At 34.7% G+C, this 24435-nt stretch overlaps 3 protein-coding genes and 1 long non-coding RNA gene across 6 annotated transcripts; 1 reads left to right on the top strand and 3 right to left on the bottom strand.

The window, feature by feature from the left end:
- Window positions 1–227: 227 nt before the first annotated feature.
- LOC140790883 (guanosine deaminase-like) lies at window positions 228–4707 on the top strand. 2 transcript variants are annotated; one of them, XM_073141194.1, is made up of 5 exons: window positions 228–507; window positions 1809–1871; window positions 2101–2291; window positions 4149–4253; window positions 4347–4707. In XM_073141194.1, the coding sequence occupies exons 1-5, from the start codon at window positions 492–494 to the stop codon at window positions 4533–4535; spliced, it is 564 nt and encodes a 187-aa protein (XP_072997295.1). In that variant the 5' UTR covers window positions 228–491; the 3' UTR covers window positions 4536–4707. The 2 variants fall into 2 exon arrangements, with proteins under 2 accessions (XP_072997295.1, XP_072997297.1); XM_073141196.1 differs by lacking the exon at window positions 228–507 and adding an exon at window positions 1068–1121.
- Window positions 4708–6308: 1601 nt separating this feature from the next.
- On the bottom strand, window positions 6309–8894 carry LOC140790884 (uncharacterized). 2 transcript variants are annotated; one of them, XR_012109464.1, is made up of 4 exons: window positions 8798–8894; window positions 8000–8300; window positions 7820–7888; window positions 6309–7050 (listed from the first exon to the last, which is right to left on the bottom strand). It is a non-coding gene; the product is annotated as an uncharacterized lncRNA (long non-coding RNA). The 2 variants fall into 2 exon arrangements; XR_012109463.1 differs by having other exon boundaries at window positions 8000–8872.
- A 3002-nt stretch (window positions 8895–11896) lies between these two features.
- LOC140790882 (uncharacterized) lies at window positions 11897–13398 on the bottom strand. Its single transcript, XM_073141193.1, has one exon. The coding sequence runs from the start codon at window positions 13289–13291 to the stop codon at window positions 12041–12043; it is 1251 nt and encodes a 416-aa protein (XP_072997294.1). The 5' UTR covers window positions 13292–13398; the 3' UTR covers window positions 11897–12040.
- Window positions 13399–14012: 614 nt separating this feature from the next.
- LOC140790911 (ATP-citrate synthase alpha chain protein 2) lies at window positions 14013–19664 on the bottom strand. The gene is made up of 11 exons (XM_073141223.1): window positions 19478–19664; window positions 18986–19162; window positions 18648–18890; window positions 18411–18462; window positions 18088–18202; window positions 17910–17991; window positions 15162–15257; window positions 14868–14969; window positions 14644–14760; window positions 14440–14556; window positions 14013–14323 (listed from the first exon to the last, which is right to left on the bottom strand). Exons 1-11 carry the CDS (start codon window positions 19574–19576, stop codon window positions 14252–14254), a joined length of 1272 nt encoding a protein of 423 aa, XP_072997324.1. The 5' UTR covers window positions 19577–19664; the 3' UTR covers window positions 14013–14251.
- Between the last annotated feature and the right edge of the window lie 4771 nt (window positions 19665–24435).

The following is a 24435-nucleotide window of genomic DNA, read 5'->3' as shown; positions in this document are numbered from 1 at the left end:
CATCCATTTAATTTTTAAAAATAGATTTATTTTGTAGAAAGAAAAAAGAACGAAAAGAGAACCCCTAGATTAAGATATTCAACTAGTCCAATTTGTTGACTAATAGCGGAGAGGCAATTTGTGGGGAGAATAATTGAAAGATAGGGTCGTTTCTGCAAAATACGAAACATAGGGGGGTTATTTGCAAAACATCTCCCATAAAACAGTAGAGAAGTACAGGTTCGCTTCCTTCCTTCCGGTCCATCTCTTTTTACGCTAATTGCCTCTCTGTGTTCGTGAGTCGAGTAATAAAGAAAGATTCCAAGGCCCTCTTCTTCTTCTTCTTCTTCTTCTTCTTCTTCTTCTTCTACTCTCCAGTCTTCTCTATATATACCTCGTTATCTCCGTTCCCTTCATCACTAGCCTTCGCGGCTTCTTGCAGTCTCTTTCTTCTCCTCTCCAATAAGTCCCCATCCTAGGAAGCGAAGGAAGCCCGCCTCAGGATTCTCTCCATGGAAGAAGCGCAGGGTATGGCCCTCTCGGTGTCTTTCTTCAATATTCTTTTATTCTGGGTCTCGGGTATTGGTGCTTTTCTCTGATTACATTGTGGCTTTTCTCCCCTTACTTGTAATTGATTTTGGTCTTGAAGATTTTGTTGAAAGCTTCCGTCTTTCGGATTTTAGTAGTGGATTTCCTTCATGGGTCGTCGTTGACTTTGTTCAATTTGTTGATATCTTTGTTACTTACGCCATATTGTTGTTCTGGAATTATAAAACTTTCGGTTTGTATTCCTGAGATCGCGTTTAGATTTCTCTTTTAGTCTTCTCGTTTTTTAGTAGATCCTCGCGTCTAATGCTTATGATGAACAATTTGTTCGATTTGGGCAGATTCGACTTCCAAGGTAGGTTTTTAGATGAAGTAGCAGTAGTTTTTCCTCTTTTGGTGGAGAATTTGGTCGATGGTACTCTTTTGTGACAAAATATCGTTCTAAGACCACTCTGTTTGAAACGAAAGCATGTGGGTTGTTGTACCTGCTTTTTCTTTTATTAAGCATTTTTCACATTTACCTGTTCTTCTATTTTTATTCAGATACGTCGTTCAACTACTTGGGAAAAAAAAATAGAGGTCTATGTTGTAGATAGGTGAGGTTTCTAATATTGCCAATGTGTCGGCAATCAAACATTACATGCTTTTACATTTCAATATATGGTTTTCTTATCTGTTGTATTGTTGGCATTTTGAGGTAAAATTGTAAAAGTGGTAGTTGATTCCTTTTTTGGCATTTTTTCCTCATGTGGGAAATGTTTCTTTTTGTCGTGTCCTCTCATGATCCTTCATGGGGAGTTTCATCTTTAAGGTCTATGGACTCTGAAATTCGTGCTATCTCTCATCCCCTCGTTCTTTTTCCTCCTGTTTTATCCTGATGAATTATTTTGTATCCAATAGTTATTTCTCTAAGACAATAGAAGTCATTTTAAAGTTGTTTCATTGTTATTGTGGTGCTTCGAATCTTCATATATAATCATATGAAATTTGATCATATAAGTGTATCTCAGTGAGCTTTATATCAAGAAATGTCTTCATTGAATCCTACTCAACAAGAGCTCTCGTGCTACTTATGTAAAATTTACAAATTTGTAACAAAGTTACGTATGCAGAAAGCTTATTAGTATGCAGAAAGCTTTCTAGTCTACTTCTCCAGTTTTCTGTCTTCCTTTTATTTATCAACAGTGTAGTACTAGATGATATATTATGAGAAAGGAAATGGACTGTACTGAAGCATAAGTTAGCTTGTATGGCTTATATTTCCTTCTATTGTTTTATCCCAGTTTTGGAATGCAAGGAAGGGACAATCTCTGTCGCTTCTCCATTAATCACTGGTCATCATGAAGGTATTACTTGCACTTTCCAGATTTATTCATTCTTACATGGTGTTTTGTTATCATATAAGCTTTAACTAAGATGCAGGTGTAATTTGCTTGATCAATTTCCTCTTTATCTATGCTCTCTGTAGTGTGAATCTATGTTGTTTATATCTGTTGAGTACAGCATTCTTTTCCGATTTTGAAAGAAATGTTCTTATTCCAGTTACCTTACAAAAGTTGGTGATTCTTTAAACAGCTGTGCAAGACAGGGATCACAAGTTCTTGTCAAAAGCTGTTGAAGAAGCATATCACGGAGTTGATTGTGGTCATGGAGGCCCATTTGGTGCAGTTGTTGTTCGTGATGACGAAATAGTTGTCAGTTGTCACAACATGGTTTTGAAGAACACAGATCCTACTGCCCATGCTGAAGTGACTGCAGTAAGAGAGGTAATTCCTAGAAAGCTAGACTTACTGAGTGGTGCTTAATCAGCTTCTGATATTCTCTAGCAAGCTAGGATTAATGGGTTATTCAATATGATGTTTATGATTTCAAGCTCTAATCTGGGTATATTTTCTTGATCTTTTGTCCTACTTTAGACCATGGATCTATGATCTCTCCACTTTTCTGTCTTTTGAGTATCTTCAGATTGATGTTTGATGTACTTTGCATCATTTATACCTATCTAAACATCTGTGTAGTGGTCTAAAGATTTGATATCTAAAGAATTGATTGGGCTGAACAACTAATACATTTTGGATGATTCATTGAGTAGTTTCGACTTCAATATTCCTGGTTATTTAATCTTCACTGCTCTGTAAATTGGTGCACTGTGCACTTCATTAATGAACTATCAAGAAATATTTTCCTGACCGATCATTTGACAGCAGAAATATTTAGGAAGGTTTGTTACAAAGAAGTGTATACAGTTTCTATGGTATGGTACAATTTTGTGTAAGGTATAGATTTGCTTTCCAAATATCTCAAGTGAGATTTTCTTATCACTAAATAAAGATGTTAATTCTTATAAGAGTTCCTTAGTTGGCATATACTCAACGTGAAATGAGGATTATGAAATATGTAGAAAATATGTCCACCGAGGGTTGAACACTGGTTAACGAGTACTATTGAGATTTTTCCGCTCTTCTTTTTACCTTTAAACGGAGGGAGCTGCGGCGTGGAGGTTTCCGGTTCAGGGTCAACTGGAGCTTGGTCAGGTACCGAGCTTTTTAGCTCGTCTTGACATCTTGGCTTCCCAGTTACTGAATTAGAACTTAGAGAGTAGCAAGGACTTTCTATTTAAAGTAGCAGTTAGACTTAGTACCCCTCAAAGTTCTAGAAGAAAATGATAACTCGTTTTCTGATTGAAGATAAATTTGTAGTTCATTCCTTGCAGATCTTGAGGGATTAGACTTTGAAATCTATAGATTGACTGATATGGCTGCAGATTTTTCCATGAACTGAGACACAAAGGCTAATCTAATTAGGATTTGTGGTTTGACCAATTTGGACTACTTGCTGAATGGACTGCCTCTAATATCTGGTATGCGAAAGTCTTGGATTTAGTCATGATCTCACCATGGTTTCAGCCACAAGTTAGTTTTAAACTTGTTCACTCTAGCCTAGTTCTAAGCCAAGCACAATAGACCCCAACCTGATCCAAGTTTGCCAATCATTCAGACTGGACTTTGCTACTGACTCTCCTCTCCGGTTCAGAGATTTGTGTGGGTTGTACAAGAAATTCTTACATATTCATCTTTGTAGGCTGAATATGAGTCCAACTGTTCTTGTTACATGTTCTGAAGCAGTTCTGTTAGGATGGGCTATTAGGACATTTGGAGCAGCCCCTCCCCAATGGAATTCCTGGTTTGTGATCAGTCATTTCATCGGTTTTCCAAATTTTACTGCAAAGCTCCAAGAGAGCCAAATGTTATTTTGCCAAGGTTCTTGCAGAATGCTTTAGAGCTAACAATCTGTCTCACGATCTATGGGTAATTTGGGAAGTTTTCTATTTGTGATTCTTCATTTGAAATGTAAACTCATCCTAGTTCTTGGGAAGGTTGTATGGTAAGACTGGGTGAACTTAAGATGGCTGATGGTTGTTTTTTGAAAAATGATTACCATTTTCTAATTGTCGTCTATGCCTTTGGAACGCATTCTACCTTAAAATTAGTATGTTGGTCGGCATGCAAGTTATGCAGGTAGGACTCGACTGTATATTCACATAATCCAAAAAAATTCTAATGTTATTTTTTGTGGGAATTTTTCTTACATCATATGGTGGTCTCATAACTAACCTTTGTCAGGCTTGCAAGAAGCTTGGAAAGATAGAGCTATCTGATTGTGAAATATATGCTTCCTGTGAGCCTTGCCCGATGTGCTTTGGTGCAATTCATCTATCCCGAATTAAGGTTCACCTCTAACCTTTTTCTGTCTCTGGTGATATACAAATATAAAGCAATTATTAAGGTAACTCTGTTTGTTTTTGCTCTTCTATGATCCAGAGGCTGGTATATGGAGCCAAGGCAGAAGCTGCAATAGCTATTGGATTTGATGATTTCATAGCCGATGCACTAAGAGGCACTGGATTCTACCAGAAGGCCCACCTTGAGATCAAGAGAGCTGATGGTAATGAAGCCATTCTTGCTGAGAAAGTCTTCGAAAATACCAAAGCAAAGTTTTCGATGTACTGATGCTGGCAAAGTTTCTGATGTACTGATGCTCCAGGTGTAGAGCAATCCTGGATGAACTTTATTTGCTTTTTGTGTATAATGTTCTAGACTGCTATCATATAATAATGGCCGTCTTCCCTTGTAATGACAATATGATTCTGAAAGCCAGAATTATTATGTGGATTTACTCAAATTTATTTGACAATGAAATGCTGGAGCTCTAGAAGTATAAATTCCATGAGAACAGGCGGGTGCGGAGGAGAGTGGGGGCGACCGAGACATTGTCGAACGCCGCCATTTGGGTATCAACAATGGCATCAATATATTCTTCATCTCCGCAGTCGATGCCCTCTGCCTCTGCATTTGGAGGATTTCAAGAAGATGATCCAAGTGGGTGATCAAAATATTTTTATTTTATTTTTTAAAAACCCTACCTCTGTATACTAATCACAAGTTGCTAATAGACTAAACAAAATGATCAGCACTTTTTAATATATAGTTTGGATAACTAGGTTAGCCCTATGTTTCACTACGTATGTATGGTATTTCGATAAAAAAAATTTATCAAATATTAACCCTAATATCAATGAAAAATTAAATCCATAACCTTAGTCGTGCGTTAGTAAAACCTAATCACAAAACTACCATAAGTTATTATTTGACCCTTGTGTTTATTTTTAATGTCTCAAATATAGCTTGAGTTTGACTTTTTAAGTCTCTAACCTAACAATAGTAAGATTGTAAGTAATATTCTATTACTTTTAGAAATAAAAATATTAAAATACTTTAAATATCACTTATTTGACCTTCCAATTTAGTTCTTATTTTACTTTTATCTTAAAAACTTACTCAATGCTATTACGATCATTTTGCATCTATAATTAATTTAATTCAATTTATAGGTAACTGAAAATTAAGAAATTAACTATAGAGTGTTTTTGAGATATTAAAATAGAATATAAGAGTCAAATAATAAATATCTATATGATATAGTGCGAACAATAAATAAATGAAAAATACACGGTGTTATTGAACAAATTTCCTCAATTTTAATAATGAAAAGACTAAACAACCCCTAGTCTTATTTACAAATATTCCTCAGTTAATTACATCTTTACTTCTTTTTTGTCTATCAAATATTGAGGCTTTAAATTAGGGGTGACAACGGATTAGAGATCCATATTAAACTACAGAAATAGTCTTACACATCACTATTTTTGTAATATTTCAAATTATATTAATTATATATATTGACTCGGGTATCAAAATAGATTATTCGGATATGGATGCACGCAAAAAAATCCTACATAAAAAAATGAAAAGGGTTTGAATATTGAATATTCTCTTCTGACAGTCTGACAATAAACCAGGTTGGGATTGGGATAGGTCTATTTATGAACATAACTACTTAGAGTTAAGATGACTGCAATCCCAGACCAAGGATATAGATAAATGAAGTTATCAACGCACAAAATAAGATTTGGTATGTCTTCTTATTGTTTCTAAAAAGAACTGATTGTTCTCAACAAGTAAGGAGTGTATACAGTGATCAACAGAAGAGAGAAGAAACTTAACTGTCAATTTGTTCATATGTAATTATGTATAGACTCCACAATATTATAGAATTGGTATACAAATGGAAATCGAAATCTTACGGCATCTATGGTGATGAACTTGATGGCATACATGGATTTGCTTCAGCAGTAACTTTACATTCTTTGTCATTCAGATGGACTATTGACAGCACCTTTATTGGATGAAATATAATCTTAAATGTCTGCTACTCACTGCAAGATGCAAGAAGAGAAGAATCATTATCAATAAGCTGCGGAAGAAATATTTATATAATGAATACCAGAGTAAATGAAAATTTCGATATGCATATAGGATCTTTAACAGATAATCAAGCCCATATGAAGAAAAGGAAACTAAAAGTTACAATATTTCATACTGATATTTTCACTAAGAGAATGGCCTTGGCAGCATCTCACACAGCATTTACAAACTCGTCACGGTATCATCAGCAGCTTCAACTCCCATAAATGATTTGAAACATTAGAAATGAAGATATTTCTATTATTATCTTTTCCACTGAAGTTCTTAAATGACACACCGATGATTCTAACATTCTGATGTTTGCTTCCAAAAGCATTTGCAATGGATAATACAAATGCAGGATCATGAAGGTCAGAGTGTTGAAAAATCCAAACGATGATATGTAGAGAGAAATTACAAGAGCAGTATGGGCATGAAAATGATACCAGCACTCACATTGCATCAATCTGAAGATAAAAAAAAATGGATAGTCTTATCTGTTCATCAATTGGCTTGCCAACCATTGACAGAACATCGATGCAGCACCAGCCACCAAAAACAAAGAAATAATCGCCAGAAAATAAAGCATTATGAACTCAGCAACGCCTTCAATTGAAACCTATCTGTTGTCCCCTATCAGATTTTCTTTAGCAACATGAACCCCAGTTTGATGAATCTTTGTCCCAACATCATATGACAGATGGAACAACCTAGATAGCACCTGCAAGTCGTCGGTGGAGTGTGGCATTGTATATATGTAAGATAAGATCCGGTAAAATATACACAAGATCTGATGCTTACAATTGAAATGAGGAAGATAAGTCAAGCTTTGCCATATTTTTAGAAAATTATAAGAAGAATACTTGAGAATTGCACTAATAGGACAACACCTTGATGATTTCTTCTTTTTCTGTAAAAACTATGAGACAAAATTGCAAGCAACTAATGCCTAACCTGTTCTTATAAAAAAATGCCTAACATGATTCTTTTCAATCATATTTATATGGAAATATAATCAATTCTTGATATTCCTAATTTACACTTTTCTATAACTAATGGAACTTAACATCAAACAATTATAAAATTTTTTCACAGAAAAATGCAAGTACTTCAAGGTATAAAGTTGGTAGGAACTTTTTCCTCTGTTAACAACTAGACAACTACTAAACTCCAGAATGAATTGGTTGATCATAAAATGAGTATTAAACATATGATTATGAAGGCACTAGGTAAGAGCTAGCAGCAGAAGCTAAGTAGGTGAGGCTTTAGCAAGCCCTTGTTTGCTTTGAGTTTAAAGGGGGTCCCTGAACTTGGTCAGGGAACCCTAGCCAACCACAATGCTCTCAAAGAAGTGGAACGTGAGAGGCATAATGTTAACTCCTTTGCAAAGAAGGGAGGAATATCAGAAACATTGCCAAAGGGGAATTCCTCATTGTATTTTTGCAATAAGTAGAACAGGCAGTGACAAATATCACATGGTTGTAACTTACTGTTGAAGTTTTGCAATCAGCGCATCCAAATCCCAAATTTACATTGGGAGCATCTGGGTCAATGTTCACCTATTCATTTGCAAACAGAAATTAAATAAGACGTTATTGACTGCTCCTACATTAAGAAAAATCTCAGCATAATTAACACTCCAGACTATATGATTCATAATAAACTTATACCTCCAAAATATCGTCCACATCATATTCTGTAAAAGGGACTGAAGACTACCAGGTTCAAGGGCTTGCCTTCTTTTTGTATACATACTCTCTTTGTTTATTCAATAACTCATCACACTCGAATCACTGCTTTCTGATATTAAATTTAAAAGAGTAATTCTCAACTTTACTTTGACATTCATCTAGTACCTTTGTAAGCATTTGGTATTCAATTGAGAGGTCTTCAACTCTGAAAGCCAGCATCAAACGCTGCACTTCTTGTGGGTAATGACACATTTTGCTATAAAGAGTGGCATATGAGTAGCTTAGGGACAAACAAAAACAAAATAAATAATCAGTCTAGCAGATCTAACTCATCAAATGCTTGCTTCGTGAAGCTTATTACGAATGTTGGAGGCAACATTTTCAAGCACATAAATTTCAACTCTGAAGCACAGTTTTATGATAAAAATCAATAACTGCTGGCAGTGAGATGTAATGAAAACAAGAACCATATGTGTTAGACATATAAAGATATAATATCAGATAATACAACAAGCATGAGGTGTCATGAACTAGATACTTGTTAGGGTTGGAATCAGGAAAATAGACAGCATATAATGTAAGGAGTAGAATTGGGCCTACTTTTCTTGAACAAAATTTCTTCTGTTCCTATTCAAATATTTGTTCAACCAACCAAAAAAATAACTGATAAAAAAACTAGGGATCTTTAAGAAGATACCCCTAATTTTGCTATTTTTCATCAAAAGAATTTCAACCCTATCAATTTACAGACTAACACAGTTAATGAAACATTATCACCTTTAAAGCAAAGAAGTAACAAATTTAATCCTTTTATTGAAGAATGATTCCTTTGCTGTCCTGGTGGCGCATGAATACATACCACCTCAAAAATCAGTACATCAGCAGAAGCATATTCTAAGAACTGGGGATATAATGATGATGGAACTTTGAACTTTGAAAGCCTTTTTACAATTTTATATAAAACAAAAGGTTATGTGCAAAAGCATTATCTCCTCTCTATTGGTGATACATCTGAAAAAGTCTTTTGGGTGTCCCATGTGATACCAAGTCTGTCATCCATATAAGATAGAACAGCCCAAATGACAAAAGTAGATCTATATAACAATATCAACCTACTGGAGAAATAAAGTCTACATCCTATATATATATATGACAGCATAAAATTAACGAATAGAAACAAGTTGGCTACGAAGCTGTGGACATCTGACAGAACATATTGACTAGTCAGATGGACAAGGCAGAGAATTTGCATTGTAAACCACTGTATAGACATAGAGAGCATAGTGCACTCAGAGGGAAATTTTTGTGCAAACATACATCAAATGATTATATATGATTGATGATGATGTTGAGTGAAAGCATGTTTACCCTAATACATCGAGTTACACAGAGAACTTTTCTAAGCTAAAGATAATATTTCAATCTGAACATTTGTCACTAGAGAAGATCCTCCAAGACAAAAAGGATAAATCACAGCATAACAGTAAAAGGGAAGAGTGTTTCCAGACAATATGACTGGAGTGATGACAGATAAAAATTTTAGATATGCATCTTCATTCAGAACTAATTGTATGTAATTTAGTTACTGACTTGGAAGAAAATTGCAGATACCATTGAATAACTCGAGTAAATGAATAATCGCAAGATTTGGCTTAACCTGACTGTCAATCTTACAAGGTTCATGACGTAAATTTGTGAAACCATCATGTGAACAAAATAGAACATTCTTTCCTCCTCTGTGTATGCTTTATATTCTTCAACTATCTTGGTGAATGCATCCCTCAGAATAATGTCATGAAAAAACACATATTGGAACTTGAAACCTTTACCAGTAAGAATGTCATGATGAAACACAAAGTAAATCTCCATAAAGCATTGTAAAAGTTATAAAACGAATAAACAATCATCATAGTTCACACATCCTAACAAAGAGCCAAGAAACGAATACTATTAGTTCAGAATAATGTCTTATTTGCAGTTTTACTTTATTACAGAAAGAAAACAGAAGACTGTACTTCAAAATGACAAAATCTTAAGAATTTTACTTCAAAAAAGTTAATGTCCTTAATGCTAATTTATTAATAATATGACTCTGCAAGAATGCACATAAAACATAATCAAAGTAAAGCACAATAGAAATCCTTCCAAGTACAAAAGTCATTATAAACCAATTTCACAGCCTTCTTCATCAAATACAAAGAAAAGTTAGGTTTCTTGCCAGAAAAAAGGCATGCATTTCAATAAACCAGTCATAAAGATTATTCCAGAAATACGCAGTAAGACTGAATCTATTTCATCAAATTCATACCAATATAACTTCATTCACAATTCTACCTTCCAAGTTTTCATTGGTAGACGGTTTTCCACAGATACAAAGACCCCTTCTATTGGCTTGACAATTTTGTGGCATATATATCATCATAGAACCAGCATAAATACAGTTATGGAGCTATGGTAGCATCAATGGTGATTGTAATACATAGATGACCTTGAATATTTAATGATGATTAAATGGTGTACAATCTAAAGTAAGTAACATGGCATAAGCATCTCATGCTACTTCAATCTACACATAAATTCAGCATTACCTCCAAGAATAATAGCTGTACCATGTCCAGCTATATTAGTTGCAATTGTCACTGCACTCAGACATCCATTCTGTGCTACAATTCTTATTATCTTTCCACATTCTCTGTATTTGCATTTAAGACCTAGAAGGATAACAATTGCATAGAATTTTAAACTATCAACATTTGCAGATCTCATTACTTCTAGACTAGACTTTCCTCTCAATTCATTCTTTTCTTTCGGACAAGTCAAACTTGCCTCTTTCCATCACTTTGCCTATGGTGCAATGACCAAAACTTGCTTTGACTCTGTTTTGATACGAGGAAACAACATTCATAAGATCAGGAAAGCAATGTGAAGGGCATGGACAGTTGCTAGAAACAGTTAAATCTAATGCTGTATTGTATTATAATCAAAATTTAAATAGATCATAGGAAAATTTAAACATAAGCAACAGACATAATTTAATGTTTTGACCATTTCAAGGAATTTCATGAATATGGCAATACATTAGGAAAGCAATGTGAAGGGCATGGACAGTTGCTAAAAACAATTAAATCTAATGCTGCATTGTAGAATCAAATTTAAATTGATCATAGGAAAATTTTAACATAAACAACAGACATAATTTCATGTTTCGACCATTTCAAGGAATTTCGTGAATATAGCAATATCTTTATTAAACAAGATGCAAGAAACCTTGGAGGAAATAAATAATGCACCACTGGTTAGCATCTTATCATAATAGGAGCATTATACATCAGTATGCATAAGAAATCAAATCTTAGAAGACTTATTAATGATTGAAACACTTGCCTTGTAATCAATCTATAAAGTATATCTTCCAATTTGGCATTAATAAAAAAATTTAATATGGTAATATTATTCAATTTTCTATGTTGCAGCTCATTTACCCAACAATTATAGAAAAAAGTAAGCATACAACAATTTCTGCAGTTTTGAGACTGACTGACAACACGAGAAATCACAAAACTTGTGATGCAACTTCTTTGTTTCCCAAGTCTAAATAGATATTAAGGGTTCTTCCTCGTGCAACTATTATTGAAGCTATTATTGAACAACATTTCACATATTTCTACTCCGATTAAGATTAATCTCAAAAAAAAAGAATGCAATTTAATTAGGATATTTTCATTGCTTGACATTTAACTGAAACACATAAGATAGGTTCCTCAACATGCCAGCAAAGGTTCTGTTTCATGGAAGTTTATATCATTTAATGAAATTATTGTGATCAAAGAAATTGCACATAAACAACAGTGTGGAGCACCAAGAAAGTGGATGGTGTAAAACATCACTCAATAAAATCAATCACTATATATATTAAATGTAAACCATATATAAGTAAACCCAGCCCTGTACAGTTGCATAATAACAAAATTGCATCTTGAGGCTAATAAGAGAATAAGACCCCAAAATATACATACAATGCTATGCAAAAAATGGAGGAGATGCCATAGGTGCTGTTTCCTGAACTACATTCCCAGCCATGTTAAACCCAGTCATATCGGTGAATTCATCCAATGTGTAAGCATCGACATCTTGAAACATGTAATGCAAGAAAGAACAATCGAACATCTCTGCATCACATACGAAATTGCCCACGTCCCCTGCACCAAAGCCTGATTGCGTGTCAAAACATCGGAGGGCTTCTTGGTGCACCACCACCTGCTGGTCGTAGGCTAAATTTGTCTTCTGATCACTGTCACCAACAGAGCCGTCGAACTTTTCTTGGGACCGCGTTGCAACAGTCACTGGCGGGATCACCAGTGTGTCTGCACTCTCAGCTGATGGCTCACAGTCAAGATGTTGGTCAACTTCTTCAAGCATGTGAAGGATTTCGTCGACATCGTCCTGGACCCAGTCCTGGAACATGCCTGATGATGAAGGAGCATCCGATGTATGCTCACTGGACTGGATCAGGGTATCCTGAGATGGCATCAGCGTGGAGGGCATTTTGTCAAACACATCGAGGGAAACCTCTTCTTCTTGAGCACGTTTGCGTGATCTGCTGCTCTGAATCAGGCTATCCTGAGATAGCATCAGCATGGAGGGCATTTTATCAAACACATCGAGGGAAACCTCCTCTTCTTGAGCACGCTTGCGTGATCTGCAGCTCTTCTGGGCTCTCGCGCTCATCTTAATGAGACACAAAACCCATTGAGGCGGAGGACGAGGAGAAGAAGAAGAAGAAGACGAGGAGTCCACCACCGAGCTAGATATCTTCCTCTTCTTCTGCCGATTACGAGAGCCGGCTGGTTCGCAGAGTTGGTATTCGTGCATGACGAACCCACTGCTGCTGTCGTATCCGGTGAGATGGAACGACAACATGCTCTTCTTCCACCGCACGGTCTCGCCGGAGTCGAGGATGGCCGTCTCCTCCTTGCCGGTAGAATCCTTCTTCCACTTCCCACTCTCCATCGTCCGACTGGTCCGCGATGAGCCCAATTGTTTCCGCTCGAAGATGAAGTAGGCCTCCTCCCGTCCTGCAAGAAGCTCCCACGGCGGCATGGAGGAGACCTCGGCGACGGTGACGAAATCGGAGGCCATCGGTTGGCCGGCGACCCACGGGCACAGGTAATCGGCGATGAGCTCCTCCTCTGTCGGAATAAAGTGGGTACCGACAATGTCATCATCGTATTCCTCTCCTCCTCTTTGCTCCATCTCCATCTCCATCTCCATCGATGTTTTCTTCCCACCCTCGACTCGTTTGTTCTCGGAGATTTGAAAGTGTAATAGGATTAGGATTAGGATTGTTGGAAGGATTTTATTATTTGAATCCGGTTTAGATGGAGATCTTGGCAATATCTACTTGTTTCTTTGGGGGTTTTTTTTTTAACGTTATAAAAGGGATTTTTGCATGATTCTTATTTCAAATTCTTCACTATCGTTATTACATAACTGCCATTGAAATCATTGCAGAAAATAAAAAATACCATCCCCAAATACATGGAAATATATATAGTGTATCAGGAAAATTTTCAATTTACTCTGTGTGTTTTAACCTAATTTTAATTTAATCTTATATTCTTTAAATTTAAGCACTTTTAACTCTCACTTGTTTCGTACCAAATTACAAGCATCAATAATTCTTGTCATAAATAAAATATAAATTAACCAAATTATCTCTACTATCTTCACTTCAGGCTAAGAAAAATGAAAACTTAATTGTGTCTCACTATTCGAATCGAATTCGAGAATTCTTATAGAATATGAGCCTCTTTAATCAATTCAGTACTATCATATTAAGTGTTTAAGTTTAAATGATATAAGGTAAATTACAATCAAACTGCAATTTTTTTAATTAGTACAAGCTAAACATAATTGAGCTATATACTTAACAATTAACAATCATCATGCAAAGTTTAAAAGTAAAAAAAAGAAACAGAAAAACACAGTGCACATCCGCAGTTGGAATCCAGCATTGCCTTTTTCAGATGGAATGCAATTCATTTGATGGAATTACACTATCACAACATTACACACCCCAGAAGTTCAAAATTCCAGTACCTATTGCAGCACACTACAGTTATGCTCTATAAAAATGTTTCTGGTTGTGTTTCACCAGAAATCATCAGTGAACTGAGCTGCTTGGACAATATAGAGGACACAGTTATATATTGTTCAGCAACTTAATGCTAATTATGCTGCAGACATGATGCAATCAATGGCTTGCTTGCAAATCCCAGTCATTGTAGCCTCTGGTCCATAAACCTACACAAAAAATTTTGGAGATTTTTGGATCAATTCATCAGATAAACTTGAAATCTCCGCAGGATAGTGGAGATGTGGAACTTATTGTTTGAACCAACCAAAGTCGCATCATATACCTCAAGGGGAATGTCTAGTTCCACACCCAGTGCCCGCATTTTCGCAAGCCCAGTCTGGTAGTTGGGACCACCTCTTCTCACGAAAATGTGCATCCTCGCAGCCTTTAACTTGGATTCCTTCAAGTAGAGTGACGTGACAAATATTTTAGATGCTGAAAATTTATTGGTAGCTAAGACTGATTCAGAGAAGAAACCACATCCAACCTTCTCCTTCAGGGCACGAATAATGCCATTAAAAGTAGCAGCCACATCAGTGAAGTTAGCTATACCCCCTCCAATTAGCAAAGCTCTCTTACGACCATCAGGATCTGCAGTTGCACACTGTGCAAACAAAATGGAGCCCAGCGTTGAAGTAAATCAGCTGTGCCTATCAAAACTAGACAAATAGTATGACTAACTTAAGGAAGCAAAGTCAATAAAGCTATTACATCAAGAACTACTCTGGCATATTGCAAAACCTCTTCCTCATTCGGTGCACCACTATATTCTGCATAATTTCCTAGCTCTGATGCATAACCCAAATCCCCAACCTGGTAAGGATCAAAATAAGATTTGCATACTGATACTTTCAACAAGTTCAACACCGGATTAAATTATCGCTATAAGCAGTAGAATTTCATCAACAAGAAAGTCCTGTTAGATGAGTTGAAACCACTCAGAAAAATAATCCTTCATAAAAGAAAAGAAAAAAGAGAAAGTGGTACAGAGGAATTTAGGCTTACTGTATCAGCATATATGACACTTGCACCACCACCAGCAACCATTGTCCATATGCGCCCTTTCGGATTCAAAACTGTGAACTTCAGAGATGCACTTGTCTGGAATGACAGCTTAGTTAGTCAGAAATCACCAAATTTCATCAAAATTAGCAAGCTACCCTAAGATAACTATAGTAGACATCCTTAGCTATGTATCTTGAAACCAGTTGTAAGCACTATAACACTACTAGTTTCATGGAAGTTGCATCCTATAGTCAGAATAAATAAATAAGGAAAATATTAAGCTATATCTGCATCTTGCACAGAAACTTTAAAGTGTAAGAAAATAGATAGAATGTCATGAAGTCACATCTGTATCTTCCGCATATATGACGACCTTGCTATAACAACCATCACCGTACTCCAGATAAAATATGTATTGGTGGTGGCATTAAGTAGATGAACAAGAATTTCGGGCAACAATATTCGTATAAACTCCCACAAGACAATTGGAACCTTATCACATGACTACTATCTGTATCTTTTAACTATTGAAAGGTAGTCTAGGTCATCTAAAAGATGTATACTTTTATAGATTATCCTACTTGGACCATTTACATTTCATATCCTGTTGCATTTGTAGTGAAATATAAGAGGCAAAGATAAGTAGTGGCATCCATATTGAGTCATAATTTATAAGAAAAACTACAGCCATAAGAAAAGGATCAAAGCCAGGAGTATGCCTTCTTTACTCATTAAGCATCTAGCATGACATTTTATTCACATTTGCGCTTATATCACTTTATTACCCCAGAGTATTTAAAGGCTTCCAGTGTAATGCATAGCATGATAGTAACAAAATTTCTTCGCTCTCTGATGTTGGGACAACTATCTATGATGATCATCATAAGTCCTTAATTATTTACCTCAAGGAGAATCATAATATAAGGTAAATATCAGCAGCACAAGTTCTTTAGGATGTTAATTTGATGTTTAATTCTTCTCACTTCATAAAAGAATACTTCAATAGAAATAGTAAATACTAAGACCAGGACAATCTTGCATTTTGTCACTTGAATGACTTCTACAAAAGTAATCTTGCACTAGTTCTATAATAATACCATCTTCTAGAATAACCATCTTTACTTTGATGCCTGATGTTACTAAAGCTAAAGTATATTTACTGTCTTGAGCCTAGCTACTTCATTGTCCTTTCTCGTTCAAGGATAGACATCCTGGTAAGTGACCGTCCACCACTAATGGTTCAAAAATAGATCAGTTTTCCTGGTTGTTTTCTTCATTATCATAACATCCATAATCTATACTTTTGAGGTATCAAAATGTACACTGACTTGTCATTCTTAGTTCACTATCTCATAGTGAAAAGTATAACCTCCCACAATTTAATCATTCTTATGGAACCCTAATTTAATCATTCTTATGGAACCCTAATTGTAATTTAAACAAATAAGAGACAAAGGAAAACTATTAAGAAAGCTAGGTAGCAAATGCGGAACTTCCTAGAGTTGTGGAGAGATAGTGACAGTGGAATGAACTTAATGGAAAAGGTTCAATTTCTAATTCAGGCTTTTAAGAGATTATTTTGAGAGTTTTTTTTTTAACAAATCTACCCTTTTCTGGAAATATCTTAGAGTCCTTATAGCTCTCTCTTGTCACTGACCAACAATACTAGCAAAATGACATAACAAGGGATAGAAGGCAAGGAAACAAGATTTTGAAAGATGAAAGATGAAAGTATATAGAACATTCGGTCTATACTCTAAAAAGGAGGATTGCAATTTGCAAGTGTAGGGACTAGAGCTTAGATTCAACATGATTACAGATGACCGTGGTGGCTTATCCTACTAGATATTTTATTAATAGACAGAGAGAAATGCTTAGTAGTACATATGTGGCATCATCCTTTGTATCTTGGATAGCCATGTCGGTGGCATACCGGCGCGTGACACGAGGGATACTGCAATGGTAGTTTCGCCACTCGCCTTTTGATCTCGTCGTCGACCTTGCCATCGCCGAGTCGCCGCTCGCTATCAAGATCCGCAACTTAAGTTTTTAATCTATCTCTCTCTCTCTCTCTCTCTCTCTCTCTCTCTCTCTCTCTCTCTCTCTCTCTCTCTCTCTCTCTCTCAACCTTTCTTCCTCCCTCAGTCAGGCTAAAGCACCCGACGGGGGTGCGAGCTCGGGCGACGGCAACGGTGACGGCGAAGGTAAGTAGTCCCTTACCTTTTTCTTTCCCTCTCTTATGACATGGCCGGTGGTCGGCACGATCAGTTCCTATGGTACGGCCATCGTTGCTTTGTATGAGTTTTAAGATTGACAAAAGCTCGAGATTAAAATTCAAGTGTTAATCAATTTGATGTTGTAAGCTGAACTTGTGCAGGTTTTGGTTTAGTTCGACAAGACGAAGGTATAGTAAGCATTATTTCCTTTCATATTCTATTTCAATCAAGATATGAGTATAATAGATTGTACTTGTTTTCCATATAAAAATGGGATACCTTAGTTAGTGTATGCCTATGAACCATAGGCCTTTTATATTTCATTTCAAATGTGTTTCCAATGACCTATGGAGTACAATGTGCTGCAAATTAGTCTTTATACTTGCATATATGTGAAGATAAGGTTTGACCATAGGGCGTAGGTGAAAAGTATTACCATATTATCATACTAAAAGTGTGTGCTGCAAATTTTCCAACAATAGAAATTTGACCAAATTAGGAAATGAGTAAGAGCAAATGAAAATTTGGCTACCTTCTCATCCAGTTCATGGATAAAGCTTTCTGTAGGATTCAGGACTCTGCCAAAAGGAAGTGGGAACTCCAGATTTCCCCATCTGCACAGTAAAAAGAGTAATCAAAACAAACTTCGCATGGATTTGTTGAGAAAGCATCCAACTCTATTTAGAAAAATAAAAAAGCACAAGACATACTTCTTGAAGTTCTTGAAAGCAGCTGTGTCATCCAACTCTCCTCGCATATCCAGTGGGTATGGCTGCCCATTCACCAAAGTAAATGGGTTCATCTCAAGAAAACTGAAGTCCAAGTCTGTGACAGATGCAACCATTCATTCTCATTAAAAATGGTTATAAAAATTTATAACAATGCTGCTCGAAATGAAAAGTACTCCAAGTTTGATGAAATTAAAATTTTCAAGTGAAAATTTGAGACTATATAAATATGCAAAACCTTTAACTAACTTACAGATAAAGAGATGACTAATATATAAGTGGAAAGAATTACTCTTCTAGCATACCTTGGAAAACGGCAAACACCCCTTTTATGAAGTCTCCAATTTTCCCTCGTACCTAAAGATCATATATACCAAGTATGAATTAAACTACTATTACTTTGTTCAACAAAAGATCTAAGACAAAATTCAATCCTTTAGGAGAAAAGCAATGGACTTTCTATTATTCAGATCAGACCAAGTCTGAACACAGATTTGCATTTGGAAGATGTGATAATAACATGCAAAAGGGATGCAACTTACTTCCAGGGGAAGCGTGGCAATCAATGGAGCACAAGAATCGGAGCTCATGGGCTTCTCGGTGGGAAGAAAGACAGTCTTCACCTTGTCCCAATTCTCTTCGATCTCAATCCCTCCACACTCTGAGAAACTAATGGTGTATCCGAGCCTATCCGACACAATGGAAAGGTAATACTCTTGGTCATGGGGTACAAAAGGCTCAACAATAAACGTAGTAATCGGAGCCTTGCACCCACCCATCTCAACCTACAAAATCAACAAAGGCATCACTCATTACACCGTGTTCTGATCTACCAGTGAAAAAAGACAAAACCGAGATCCGATATTCCACTATCAAGCACCTCGACTCCAAGACGCTCCTTGACGAACTGCGCCACTTGGGCCAAATCCAAGTTGAGCGCCACCAGGCCACTCTTCCCACGTTTCCCGAAAAGCATGTCGGGCTTCACGACCAGCTTCATGGACGACAGCCATGGCTCCTTGTTCACCAGCTCCGTGAAATCCGTCGATTGCGTAACCTTCACATTATCAGAATGTCAAATTCGTATCATAAATTAATACTCAAACACCTTCCAATCCAATAAAAGCATCGACATGGAACTGTTCGTAACGTAAAAATAGTTCAAACCGAAAATTCGCATAAAAAATCGAAGCCTCGTATATCCGATCATACACTTAAGTAATCTAAAGAATCTGAAATCATCAAGGTACAAATTTGACATCTTCCAATCAAGTAACAAGCCAATCCGAAGCAGCTAAAACACCATGATGGGAATTTTAATCGGAAATAGATATGCGAACGAAGAGAACAGCAGGGGGGGGATGGATATGACCTGGGCGGATAAGATCTGGAGGTCGATGCCGGCGAGGCGCTTGAGATGCTCCTTGAGCAGGCGCTTCGAGTCGTACTCCCGGATCTTCTTACGAGCCATCTCTTCCTCGATAGAATCGAGAGCTAAGGTAACTAAATCGCTCTCTCTCTCTCTCTTTCTAAATCTAACCCAAGGAATTAAATTGGCTTCCGGGATCGGAGCATAGATCTAAACTAAAGTAGGAGAGGTCGAACAGAGGTAGGTGGGTCCCACCGGATTATTCCATTGACAACTCGACACGTCAGACAAACTAGTGTGTGCTGTTTGGCGGGGAATAGCGGAAGGTAAGCGGTGTTAGTTACGGGCAGGCGCGGCGCAGAAGCAAACGGTCACCTTCTACCCACCTACCCATCCGCCATTTTAAAGCAAGGAATAATTATTATTGGACCAGTATGATGTATGCGAACGTCCGTTTAATCTACTCTATGCAGGCAGATCTTGCACCGTTCATCTTGATAGATATGGAGTTATCGATGATAACAAGATGGAGGATGGATATCGCCATCCTCTAATTATATCCATAGATAATATGCTTAACTGCCTGTTTTGAATACTTTATATATATATATATATATATATATATATATATATATATATATATATATATATATATATATATATATATATATATATTATGGTAATTATATAAGGAGAATTGTGTATAGTATTGTAATAAAATTAAATGTTATTCTCAATGTGAGGGATTAAATTATTTCTCTCAAAAAGAAAAGGTTATGTATATTAATCTAAGCAACATAGTACATAGGGGTTCTTAATTTCTTATTTTTAAATATATATGTATTAAAAAATACATGTTTCTCTTGATGTTATATCTAGTGAAACAAAATGGGTTTTTTGTATTTAGAAATTCATGTGTATTAAGATATATATATTTCTTTAGGGCGTAGAATAGATATTTATCTTTGTTATTCTCAAAATGAGGTATTTATTTCAGGAATAACTATTTTTATGTTCAATTATATTTCGAAATAAAGGTATAATAATTACATATGATATGATATAGAGTGAAGGAAAAGATTAAAAAAGTTATTTTATTTTTTATAAAATTATTATGAATACTCTTTGATTTGATATGAAATATGTTGATTGAATTAATATGAATGGTAAATTAGTAATTAGATTAGTGTGTGGCATAAGATATAATTTTAATGAATAATAGTTATATTCTCGAATAGTGTTATGATATTTAGTTGTTATTCTAAAATAAAAAGTTGTGTTTCAAAATAAGACAAAAGACAAATGGGGTCGTTTAGTTTTTTATATTTAGAAATACATGTCTATTAAGATATACATGTTTCTCTAGATATTGTATCTAGATAAACAAATGGTTTGTTTTGGTTGATGCATTTTATAATACTGTATTTGTTAAACACATATTGCTCAGTTATATTTTATGGTTAAATATATTTTACCCCTTATATTTATGCCCAAATACTTATGGCTAAAGTGAAACCATTGATTTTTTCGTTAAACTTAATTGAATGATATAATGTTTGTTAGATAAGATATGCATATTTTGAGATAATTCAGCTAAATTACCAAAATAGCAACGATATTTAGTTAAATTTAATAGAAAAACTAATAGTATAAGTATAGGGTCTAGTTTATGACTTTTGAAATATAGGGGGATCAAGTGATTTGGGGTATAAGTACAGTAAGTAAAATATATTTAATCATATAGTTTATAATAACATATTTTGTAAACATGTATTTAATTAAAAGATAATAGAAGAGAGGAGATGAAATATGAGTTAAAGTTGAAGATGGAAATAACGCGAGAGGAGATGGATGGGCTGGGGTTGGGTTAGAATTAGGTTGGGATCAAAATAAAGTAAGGAGGTTGGTTGGTGTTGTGTTGAGATTAAAATGAGAGAAAGATGATTAAATTGTGATGGCTATATATATTCTTTTGACATCTATTTGATTTAAGTGGATACCAACATATTGCATTTGAGTCTATTGTTTCAAATTTATTGTACTAAATAATAATTTTTAAATTAGATACTATATCTATTAATGTGGTATTTAAAAAAGCCCTCAACCAAACAATCCATTGTGTTTAGTTGATTGTATTTTATAATATCGTATTTATTAAATATGTGTTTAATTTATTATATTTTATAATAATATATTTAGTAAACAAGTGTTTGGTTGGTTATATTTCATAATACTATTTTGATATTATAATTATATAAATTTTGTGAATTTTTTATTGTCTAAGAACGGAGAATATATTATTGTTAGATTTTTGTGTAATTGGATAATTTGTGAGAAAGCAAAAAAATTTCCTCATGTAAATTCTTTAGATTTGTTGTAAATATTACAATCTCTTCCCATTTGAAAATCAAAATTAGAGCTATTTTTATTTGAAGAATAGTGTTGCAGGAATTCTATTTGAAATCCATTCGAACAAGATAAACTTGTTCGAACAAAATTTTCTAAGAGTTAATTATATCCAACGTGGAAAAGTTGTTGGAATGAGATTTTTTTGAGAGCTCACTATATCCAACTTGGCAAAGGCATTTGAACGAGATTTTTCAGAGAAACTCATTATATCCAACGTAAAAAATGTGTTCGAACGAGATTTTTTAGAGAGCTCACTGTATTGAACATAGGAAGAGTATTTAAACGAGATTCACTTAGAACACTCAGGCATTTGAACGAAATTCAATCCGTTCAAATAGAGAATAGAAAAATTACATTTTTAGTCTAAATTGTTACCAAATTAATGCTTTTTAAAAGCCTATCTTTTAGGACTATAAAAGAAAGTCTTGAATAAAATATCATAGAGCTTTAGGAGGCTATTAAAAAAATTTTGGGAGAGCAAAAGAGAAGAGTTGGAAGAGTTGAATGTTGAAGTTTTTTTTTTTATTATTCATGAGCTCGAAGGCTAGATATGGGCTGGACAAAGAGCCAACCCTTTATAGATACGCCGCTGAGATCTGCTCTAAGTCGTTGTGTTGCTAAACTGTTCTTCCAAGCTAATCGCACTACCAAGCCATCAACCGAATCGAACCAAGCCACCAAACCACCAACCACCAAATAATTTCTCCACAATATTGTTTGAGGTTGGAGTTGAACTCATAATCTCCTTGGACATGAGCAAAGTACCTACTATTGGTTGGTTGAATGATGAAGTTTTTATACCACATTTTGATAGAGCTCTACTAGATTCAAGATTTGATTTACTATTGCCTCAAGGGTTACAAAGACAGATTTTCAACCTTAAAGGTCACTAAGGTTGGATATCAAGCACGGGAAACAGTGTATTGAGGGGAGTCAAGCAATTCATTTTAGAAATGATTGTGGGTAACAATGGATGGTCTGTAAATGTTTTGTAACTGCTAATTGTTATTATGCTTGGTTTGATTCCAGAGAAGGGATTTGTAATTTTTTACCCTTGTTTGATAAAGAGTTTTTCTACGTTAAAATAATATGTTTGTGTGTGCTCTTGCATTTCCTATTTAACAAATTGCTTTGAAAATTTGAAATCTACTAATATGAGTCATTACAAACATATCAAAATATTGAATATAAAAATAAAATCATCTTAAGATAAAGCAAGATAAGCAATTTTCTAATAAAAAAAAAATATAAAATCTCCACGTAGTTGAAGAAAGATTATTACAACTCATATCTTGCGCTACATAAAGTACATTATGTACTAATATAGTATGACAAGTTATAACATTAAGATGCATAGTCCCAATAACAAAATATAACACTTAAAAAAACTACAAAATATTATTCTACTTGAAGAGATTTTCTTTAATATGAAAAAGATACTTAAGTTATAACTTCCTATATTTCATAACTTGGCTAAGAGATCTATAACTTGTGTATCCTTTTAAGCAAATAATCATAGATAGATACCAAATTATATGTCGTACCTTTCTTGTTCTAGCTTAACTACTTTAGTAGAAATCGGCAGAAAAATGCCGTTCTAGCTTTATTACTTTAGTAGAAATCAGCAGGAAAATGCCTTGATTTTGAACTATCAAGAGCCATAATAACTTTTTAGAACATCATTTGACTATATATCAAAATATATGATCTATGCAAATAAAGAAATAAGGGATTACAAGATGTCATTCATTTAATCACATTTGGGTTTTTGTCAACGAAGAAATGAGATAAGAATAACTAGAATTAAATAGTATTATAGAGGCACTACCATTACAATGCCATTTTTTTTCTTAAACAAAGAAAATATGTTCCGATCACCGTTACAACACAATAATTGAGCACACAATCTTATAATAAAAAGGTTATAAGATTAAATTGACCAAAAAATAAGTTTCTCTTATGAAAAAATTAGTGAATTACGCTGTATTAGAAGCACTCTGCTGGCAGACAAGTTAAGTATAAAAGGAGATAGAAAAATCTTAACAATTAAGTGTTGTAAATGTAATTTAGAATACAAGTAATAAATGATATTTTTTAGAAGAGACATGTTTTAAATTTAATGATTAGATTTATATTTTTGGTTTCAAAACCTAGACAACGATAAGATTTAGATATTCTAGTAATTTAAATTTAGAAATTAGTCAAGTGAAGTCTCTTAGAGCCATCTATCCAATTGTAGGACGAATCTACCATGTTACCATGTATCAGACAATTATGTGAATCTCTCTCCTCACTATCCAACGTCCAAATAATGTTCCAAATCTTACTCTTCAATTTCGTAATTTCTCCTAAATCCTAAATAATTTTTTTAAAGCCTTAATTAATATAAGCAAAATTTCAAGCCCCATAAAACTTAAATTAAGCCTCATAAAATAATGCATAATTTAAAAATATAAACTATTGAAAATATCCACGTATAAAAAATATACAATAAAATTAGAATTAGAACTAAACTCTACAAAATCAGCATACATAATAATCTACTTAATCAG

Source organism: Typha latifolia, chromosome 6 (assembly GCF_019914945.1).
Source record: "Typha latifolia isolate L0001 chromosome 6, TyphaL0001v2, whole genome shotgun sequence".
NCBI classification, from domain to species: Eukaryota; Viridiplantae; Streptophyta; class Magnoliopsida; order Poales; family Typhaceae; genus Typha; species Typha latifolia.
Note: the sequence above shows the minus strand (reverse complement) of the source record. Positions and strands in the feature narration are given on the sequence as shown.

Excerpts from the sequence above, each read along its gene's own strand:
- LOC140790911 (XM_073141223.1), bottom strand. The coding sequence starts at position 19,576 with ATGGCTCGTAAGAAGATCCGGGAGTACGACTCGAAGCGCCTGCTCAAG. Across the intron at positions 17,992-18,087 it reads GCTTTCAAGAACTTCAAGAA|ATGGGGAAATCTGGAGTTCC; the intron begins GTATGTCTTGTG and ends TTTACTGTGCAG. Across the intron at positions 14,557-14,643 it reads TTCGTGCCCTGAAGGAGAAG|GAATCCAAGTTAAAGGCTGC; the intron begins GTTGGATGTGGT and ends CTCTACTTGAAG.
- LOC140790882 (XM_073141193.1), bottom strand. The coding sequence starts at position 13,291 with ATGGAGATGGAGATGGAGATGGAGCAAAGAGGAGGAGAGGAATACGAT.
- LOC140790883 (XM_073141194.1), top strand. Across the intron at positions 1,872-2,100 it reads AATCACTGGTCATCATGAAG|CTGTGCAAGACAGGGATCAC; the intron begins GTATTACTTGCA and ends TTCTTTAAACAG. Across the intron at positions 2,292-4,148 it reads AAGTGACTGCAGTAAGAGAG|GCTTGCAAGAAGCTTGGAAA; the intron begins GTAATTCCTAGA and ends AACCTTTGTCAG.